Here is an 8,949-nt window from a genome sequence, read left to right as displayed (position 1 = left end):
ATTGCCTTGCCCCAGGTCCTCCAGGTTCTTCCGGGGTCGCGACCGCAGGTCACAGAGGTCCTCGATCTAAAGATGGCGGCTTCTGCAGTGAGGGGTGCCGTGGCGCTGCGTACGAGTATTAGACGGCCCGTGGCTTTTGTCAGAAAAATTCCCTGGACCGCGGCCTCGAGTGAGTGTTGGAGACGTGTTAGGGGCGGAAGTTTTAGGTACAAGCGATCCCTAAAAGCACTGCTTTCGGAGGAATACTTAAATCAGCGTGGTGGCTGGATTAAGAGCTGTGGCTCCTGAGCAAGCCAGTGAGCAGAAATAAAAAATTTTTTTTCAATGAATCTTTCAGGGATACCCCATGAGTTTTTGAGGCACGTATTCAGGGTCTCCTGCCTTTCCAGAGTGATTCGGTGGGAGGATTCGTTACTTGATAACTTTAAGATTTACGATTTAGAAAGGATTATTTTGGCAGCGGTGTGGAGGGTGGATTCAAGCTGGCAAGATTGAGGGCGAGGAGACGCACTAAAAGTAATTTCAGTAATTTAGTCCAAAGGCGAGGACCTGAAATAGTGGTAGAAATGGGTAGTGGGAGAAAGGGGGTCAGATCCACTTATGTTAACAAAACAAAATCAACGGCTTTTGGCGATGGCTTGAATGGGGTAAGAGTACGGAATGAAGGAAAGGGAAGAACGACTTCCAGGTTTTTAGCGTTGGCGAATATCGTGGTTAGAATGTAGAGGAAGCAGGTTTAAAGATGATGAGGAATAAAGTTTAAATGTGTTGAGTTTGAGAAAGACCTGTGAGGTGTCTGTCAGGCAGTTGGACAGAGGAGATTGTGTATCATTGATTGGAAAGTGCACTTTGAAGCCATGCTATTTAGGTTAGAATTCCTCCTAGCCATCTAATAGTTGTGTAACATGACTAACGGGAGAGGTAATTTGGGAAAAGGGCTCACCACTGTACCTCAGTTTCATCTATTAAATGGAGTCAGTAATACCTTCTTGATAGGATTTTTGATCGGATTAATGAGTTTATATGTAAACCACTTAGACTTGTGCTAGATACAGACTAACTGATGAGGGAACAGAAGGCAAGCCGAGGACAAAGCGGAAAGTGACACCCTGCAAACCCCCCGCCCGGGATGTACCTGACATTCCTCAGGCACTCCTGGCTGCCCTAAAGGACAAAGAAATAGTTAACCTATAGATACCACAATCCTGCAAGACTTAAGTCTCCCTCAGTTTACAAATGTCTTAGCAGTTTATAAGAACGAAGCATTTCTATCAATAACCTAGCTTCCGGAAGGGAATGTAGATACAATTAAATGTCTTTATAATCTTCAGGTTCCAGGAAGCCCCCAACCATCTTAATGTTAATGCCTTGCTAGAGGGAAAAACAATCTTAACTTGACAATGGCAAGGCCTCCGGTATCTTGTGAATCTTCTTTAACATATGAAAGTATTTCCTCAACCTCCCTTTTTCCTTACCTCCCCCAACCCCATGGTATATAACAGCCACCCCTCACAACCCTGGTGCAGCAGCTCTTTCTGCCCACGGGTCCTGTACCCGTTCTTTAATAAACCATCAATTTTGCACCAGAGACGCCTCAAGAATTCTTCTTGGTCGTCGGCTCCGGACGCCACCCCCACTGAACCTCAGCTGTATTCCGTAACCTCATCACTAACTACTCAATAAATGATAGTCGTTTTCGTGATTACTATAATTGAAACTCATGGGAGAGGCCTAGGCTGGAGATAGAGGGTTGGGAGTAATCAGTAGTGAAATATCTCACCAACATTGACTTTTGTCAGTTGCAGTTTTGAAAAAAGGTTTTTACATTTGCTTACCAAAAATTAAAAATCCACAGTCACTTTTGTAGGTATTCATGTATCAGGTCATCTCACTTAAACAAAAGAATGGAACTGGGATTACTCACCTCTTAGCTTTTGTGGCCCAGGTGTGAGTTGTAGAATGGGAAATAGATTGGTTTGGGACCCACCTTCTTAATATGTAGCGGATGAAGACCAAGCCAGTAGTACAATGTCTTGCTTAGGCCCTGTGAAACTGTGTAAAGGCTCAGGGATTTCACCAGCATTTTGCAGTTGCAAGTTTCCAGACCATAATGGGTTGGTTTAAAACTTGTAAAAAGAGTCTGTAACATACAGCTTTGAAGCAGTCTCTCTCAGTTCGTTCGTTCAGCAAATATTTCAGAAGCATCTGTTTGTGGTTGGCATTGTTCTTGGTGCTTGCAGCAGTTTTCCTGTAAGTTATAGGTAATTTGAGAAGAGGGTTACTTTCCAGAACTTTTTTGTTTTGGAAGTGAATGTTTTCTAGAACTCTTAATACCTGGTTTAAAACATGCATATTTAACACTCTTTTGTTTAGTGTTAAACAAACATGTTTGTCCTGATGCTGATCCTTTAGGTCCTGAATTTGCCAAATGGTTTGACCAACTGTTAGAGTTCTTCAGAAATTTAGTCCTTGTGTGTTGTTGAAGGATTACTAGGCATTTATTCATTCAGCAAATATTGCCCTACTGTGTATCAGTTACTATTGACATAGTGGACTCAACACTCAGGGAGTTTATGGTATAGTAGTGGTGAGGGTGAGGAGACTTACAACAGATAGAGGCAGTTGTTGAACCACTGAGGTTTAGATGAACTAGGGGGAAATAACCCAGTAATATGAAATCTAAATCAGTGAAAGTACAAGCACTGTAGTTCAGAAGAGATCAGGTAGTTTTTGATCTTTAAGATTATCTATTATGCATCTTTGAGGCCTCACAGGGGTAGTACATTGACCTGTATTGCAGTAGAAGCCCAATAAAATAATATTCAGTGGATATATTTCGCCTGGGTCCTGAAGGATGGTTACAATTTAGGCAGGAAGAGATAGGATTACTGACATAGCAAGGGTAAAGAATGACAGGCAAAGATGGGAATCCACAGGACAGATGCACAGAATTTCATTTGCTGTACTAGAGAGTAATTATGGGCCAGCAACGGGTAATAAGGCAGGAAGGGTAAGTAGGGTCATCTCAACAAATTTTAGAGTGTCAACTATTTAACTGAGTATAAACTTTATGAAAGGCAAGTAAATTGAGCTTTTATTTGAAAATCTCTAATATGGCTAGCAACATACTGTATTTTAATTATCTGTCTTCTGTGTGAGTTTCTCACGGGGATTATTATCCACGCACCTTGTACAGTAACTGTGATGAAGACACTCATTATCTGCTAGGAGGGATGACTACAGTCAACGCAGCAATTTATGTGTGTGTGCCCCCACCCCAGAGATCTCCCCAGATCTCCGGCACATTGCAGCTTTATACGGGTGGTTCCTGACTTACAATGGTTGGATTTACAGTTTTTTGACTTTACAGTGGTGTGAAAGGGATAGGCATTCTGAAGAAACCATACTTTGAATTTTCAATTTTGATTTTTTTCCCATGCTAGTGATAGGCAGTATGATACTCTCTTGTGATGTGAGGCAGCAGCATCAGCAAGGTGCAGCTCCCAGTCGGCCATGTGATCACAAGGGTAAACAACCGATAGATTTACAGCCATTTTGTTCCCATATAACCATTCTGGTTTTCATTTTCAGTAGTCAGTGAATTACAGGAGAAATTCAATACTTTATTTTAAAACAGGCTTTCTGTTAGACGGTTTTGCCCAATTGTAGGCTAATGTAAGTGTTCTGAGCGTGTTTAAGGCTAAGCTGTGATGTTCAGTAGGTGTATTAAATGCATTTTCAACTTAGGATATTTTCAGCTTATGATAGCTTTTTATCAGATGGACCCCATCATAACTTGAGGAAGATCTGTAGTTAGTACCATAGCTACTTCCTAAATCTTAAGGCTTCAAGGAAATGCAGAGTAGTTCCTATTCACAAAAAGTTTGGGGACTGTAGGTCCCCTTTTGGTTTCTAGCTACAATCTAGGATGGAGGATACAAAATACATTAACTACTTTTTTTTTTTATTTTTAAGTAGTCCCTATGCCCAACTTGGGGCTCGAACTCAACCCTGAGATCAAGAGTCACATGGTCTACCAACTGAGCCAGCCAGGTGCCCCAAAATATATTAACTACTTTTAACATGTTTTCTCCTATACAGGTGAGTTGAGAGAGCACTTTGCACAGTTTGGCCATGTACGAAAATGCACTGTACCGTTTGTGAGTATTATCTTTTGAAAAAATGTTATCCTTTAATTATTGATCCTCTGATTTGATCCTCAAATTCTTGACTTTTTGTTAAAGCATATCAACTTATATGACTTTTAATGGAGTGAAGCTATTCACAGTGTTTATTGATAAAATTGTGGGTGATATTGATTAAAAAGTAAAACCTTATCCTGTATAACAAATTACCACACACTTATATTTTTTAAGATTTATTTATTTGAGAGCGAGAGAGAGAGGAGAGAGAAAGCACAGAGGGAAGAGTCAGAGGAAGAAGCAGATTCCCAGCCGAACAGAGAGCCTGACATGTGGCTCAATCCCAGGACCCTGAGATCATGACCTGAGCCGTAGGTAGATGCTTAACCAACTGAGCCACCCAGGCGCCCCAAATTACCACACACTTAATGACTCAAAATAACCCACATATACATTAACTCACAGTTTTTGCAGATCAGAAGTCTGGGCACAGCCTTGCTGGGTCCTCTGCTCAAGGTCTCACATAGCAGCAGTCCTGGTATGAGCTGGGGCTTTGGTCTCATCAGCGGCTCAAAGGCTCAACTGGGAAAGACTGATTTTTTTCAAGTTCTCTCAGGTTGTTGGCAGAAGTCATCTTTGAATTGTAGGACTGAGATATCTACTTTTTTGCTGGATGTCAGCTTGTAGGGACCACCTGCAGTTCCTTGTTACCTGGCAGGTGTGTAGGCTGTCTCCCAGCATGGCGGCTTACTTCTTCAGTCAGCAGAGGAGTTTCTCCAGTCTTTTAAGAATGTCTTGTAACATAGTCATGGGACTGACATTGCATCACCTTTGCTATATGACCTGATTAGGGGAGCACGTTCCCATCACTTTTGCTATATTCTTTTGGTTAGAGGCATGTCACAGGTCCCTCACACACCTAAGAGGAGGGGGTTATTCAGAGGGTAACATGGTAGGACATATGGAGATCATGGAACTATCTTAGAATTCTGCCTACTCCAGTATTATAATAAGGACTTGATACTAGAGGATGATTTTATCGTAAAACTAATTGGCGGACAATATCTATTTTAAACTTTATCCTTATTAAATTGAGTGTTTTTTTTTTTTTAGTATTTTTATATTTGTTATATTTTCTTTGCTTTCTAAGGAAGATTTAGAAATCAGTTTATAAATTTGTTCTACTTTATCCTGGACTGTATTTGTCTGTGGGCTTTCTAGAATTACTGGTTTTTTGGGGGTGGGATGTGAGTTCACTATAGTTCACATGTGCTTCATTAAAACTGCCCCTTTTTTTCCTCATGGCACTGAAAAGGCTATGGCAAAATATTAATCTAAAGTAATTAAATTTCTTAACTCTTTATTTAATGTTAGTTGCCTTCCAAGGATCTAATAGATTAACCCCTATCTAGTGCTAGTGAGGGTGTAGGGAAGCTGGCACTGAATTTGTTTGGAAGTTTACTTCACTTCTGAAAGGTAGTTTGGCAAAATCAAAACTAAGAATTTGCATTTGCTTTGATCTAGCAATTCCATTTTTAGGAATTTATTCTACAGAAATGGTGTGGTCAAGAATGTTCAAAGCAGCATTAATAATGTAACTGGAAAGAACCTTAATGTTCATTAATGGGATTAAATAGATATTAATTCATTGATACAATGGAGTTTTAATACAGTTGATTATAAGTATGAGGCACAAGTATTACACAAAAATGTTTCTATAAGCTTAAAAACTACAATTTTACAAAGAGGATGAAATTTTTTGTTTTTTTTTTTTTAAAGATTTTATTTATTTATTCAGCGAGAGAGGGAACCCAAGCAGGGGGAGTGGGAGAGGAAGAAGCAGGCTCATAGCGGAGGAGCCTGATGTGGGGCTCGATCCCATAACGCCGGGATCACGCCCTGAGCCGAAGGCAGACACTTAACCGCTGTGCCACCCAGGCGCCCCTGAAATTTGTTTTTTTGACGAGCATTAAAAAAAATTTCTCCCAGGGCGCCCCTAAGTGCGCCTGAGTGGCTAAGTCCATTCAGTGTCCAGCTCTTGATCTCAGCTCAGGTCAATCTCAGGGGTCATGAGTTCAAGCCTTGCGTTGGGCTCCACGCTAGACAGGTGTGGAACCTACTTGAAAATTTCTCCAAAAATAGTAAGATATTTTTCTTGGATGCCATTTCCTTCTTAAAAGTATAAACAAAATTATTTAGGACCTGGAGTTAACATCTTAGATTTAAACAAAAGAAAACTTTGATTCTTGGTAAAACTAAGTAAAATGTACAGGAGAAAAGTTAGTTTCTGATAAACAAATTCATGTACTCAAATCCAGGTTCCTTTTTTTTTTTTTTTTTTTTTAAGGTTTTATTTTTTATTTATTAATTGAGAGAGAGCAGCAGAGGGCGAGGAAGCAGCAGACTCCCACTGAGCAGGGAGCCTAATTCGGGACTCCATCCCAGGACCCTGGGATCACGACCTGAGCTGAAGGCAGACGCTTAAGCCACACAGATGCCCAGAAATCCAGGTTCCTGTATCTTAGATACATAGTACCTAAGTTTTACACAAACACAACTTTAAGGCTCTTACAGAAATGGCCATATGGAAATAGAATAGAAATTGTAGCTATCTGAGGTAAGGAGTGAATCACTGGGATATTACCAGAAACTTTTCCTGCGGTCTAGGTTAAGACTTAAAAAGTCACCTTATAAACATAGGGGCAATTTTTAAAAATTTGGTTTAGGGGGTGGTGCAGAGCACAACATAACTTCGTAGCAAGATTGATGAGGTACACTGAGTGAATAGACATCTTTATATCTGCTCTTAAATAGTAGGGCTGGTGGGGTGGTGGCAGGGTACAACCAAACACACTAGAATCTTTTCCACATGTGCTGTGTATAGGTTGGATCATAAGCAGTCTGCCTTTTGCACAAAGGGAAGTAGTGTTACTGTAAGTCTGGAGCTAGGTAAATAAAGGTAATACATATAATTTTTTTCTATTTTTCATTTGGACTATTTAATTATAATGGTAGTAGTGGTGATGAGAGTAATTGGTCTCCACAATTACCAGAAATGAACTAGGTTTTGAGGTTTGATTTTTTAGTTTCTAGAAGTGAGGAAATTAGAAAGAGTATTTCTTTGTGTGATCAAAATGTCCCTTTATTATTGTTAGTGTAGCTTGTATCTTGAATGACAGAAACCTTACTACCCATATTTTACTTCCTGCAATGGCAGCAGAAAAGCAGAATGTTAAGATTAACATAGGGGTTAACCTTTGGTAACTAGGAGGGTAAGTAATGCAAGGTTTTTGACATCTGTTAAAATGTCAGTTATCCCATTTTGGCAGATGAAAAGGTTTGTAGTTTGAGTTGGAGCTCATGGAAACTTTCTCAAGTTCATGATTAATCTTTAATAAATTTTGAATTTTTAGGACAAAGAGACTGGATTTCACAAAGGTATGGGTTGGATTCAGTTTTCCTCGGAAGAAGAACTTCAGAATGTACTACAACAAGAAAATCATATACTTGATGGAGTAAAGGTAAATATTTTTCTGTACAGCATGAGCTTTCTGAATATCAGTTTAGTAGGTCAGAAGTATGGAATCCAAGGACTTTGGGAGATTTGTAACTGAAGTTCCCTTAATATTGGTTAAAGAATGGTGGTAGTGGTAGAGTGCCCATTCTAAAATGTCTGGGGAGGGGAGTTTAAGAAGACCCTTTAATAGTTAGCAAGGTATATCTACTACAGAACAGCAGTCTACTTACAAGGTAGGGAGACCAGGGTTGAAATCCTGGCTTTTCCACTTACTACGCAACCTTGGGTTAAATTGATTCAGTCTTAAGAACAGGGAACAAATAACATCCTCTTGACTTACTGGTGCTGACTCCCTCATAAAAAAGGCAGTCTTAAAGTGGCAATTTTCAGTTGTAATCGTTTTTGCAGATATTGTCTTTCCTTACAATGCTTATTTGATTTTTTTTTTTTTTAGCTCCATGTTCAAGCTCGAAGACCGAAAGTTTTGCAAGGGGATCAAACATCTGATGAAGAGAAAGATTTTTGAGACTATTACTACCTATTAAAGTAAACAAAATAAAAAATTTTGTCTGAATGTTTTTATTTGAAACAAATAGTTGCACCAAGCAAGAGCTTACTTTCCCCACTCCAAATTAAAACAGAGCGTAATGGGGGCAAACGTCATTTGGCAGGACGGTTCCAGTATGTGAACATCCTTCTACTTGCTGTGGTTGGGGCAACTTTATTCATCAGCAGTCATTCTTACACAAAATATTAACCCCAAAGTACTAATGTCACATAAAAGGAAGTGGTCTTAATTTTATGTGTGGGGCAGTATGTTCTATAAATGCCAAAAGGTAGGAGAAGCACAAACACAACCCACTCTTTAAAAAAAACTAAATAGTTCAAAGAATTTTCCATCCCCTCCCCCCTTACTCCCATAATAAAAAGTAGTGCTGGGGTCTGACACCCAGATTTGGTTTTTATCCTGGCCATTTACAAAGTGTTTCCCCATCTGACTTGCATCATTAGGGTTATGGATAAAAGTTCATTCACTTTGAAGAGAAGTGTATCTACTCCTTCCTCCTCTTCTTGCCTTCATGCTCATGTTCCTTGGGGCGGCTGCTATCTGAGGGTCTTTTAGATCCACCATGCTGTTTGGCTTCTTCCAAAAACTTGTCCAAACCAAAAGGATCTTCCTCAAACTGAACTGGTCCTTCTCGGCCTCTTTGCCTACGGTCTGACCCAGAAAACTCCTTATCGGGAACAAATCTAGGGAAAAAGAGAAAGGACTATGAACTACTTTGCTTT

At 39.8% G+C, this 8,949-nt stretch overlaps 2 protein-coding genes across 2 annotated transcripts in view; one reads left to right on the top strand and one right to left on the bottom strand.

The window, feature by feature from the left end:
* The first annotated feature begins 47 nt into the window (after window positions 1-47).
* SLIRP (SRA stem-loop interacting RNA binding protein) lies at window positions 48-8,216 on the top strand. The gene is made up of 4 exons (XM_026519411.4): window positions 48-169; window positions 4,102-4,160; window positions 7,556-7,663; window positions 8,114-8,216. The coding sequence occupies exons 1-4, from the start codon at window positions 73-75 to the stop codon at window positions 8,183-8,185; spliced, it is 336 nt and encodes a 111-aa protein (XP_026375196.1). The 5' UTR covers window positions 48-72; the 3' UTR covers window positions 8,186-8,216.
* A 6-nt stretch (window positions 8,217-8,222) lies between these two features.
* The window catches only part of SNW1 (SNW domain containing 1), a 30,318-nt gene continuing 29,591 nt past the window's right edge, over window positions 8,223-8,949 (bottom strand). Inside the window, exon 14 of the mRNA XM_026519409.4 lies at window positions 8,223-8,910. Within this exon, the coding sequence (XP_026375194.1) occupies window positions 8,712-8,910 (199 nt within the window). The 3' untranslated portion in view covers window positions 8,223-8,711. The remainder of the gene's footprint in view (window positions 8,911-8,949) is intronic.

This window comes from Ursus arctos, unplaced genomic scaffold (genome assembly GCF_023065955.2).
Source record: "Ursus arctos isolate Adak ecotype North America unplaced genomic scaffold, UrsArc2.0 scaffold_25, whole genome shotgun sequence".
In the NCBI taxonomy this organism is placed as follows: domain Eukaryota; kingdom Metazoa; phylum Chordata; class Mammalia; order Carnivora; family Ursidae; genus Ursus; species Ursus arctos.
The sequence above is the reverse complement of the archived record's forward strand: the minus strand, read 5'-3'. Positions and strand labels throughout refer to the sequence as shown.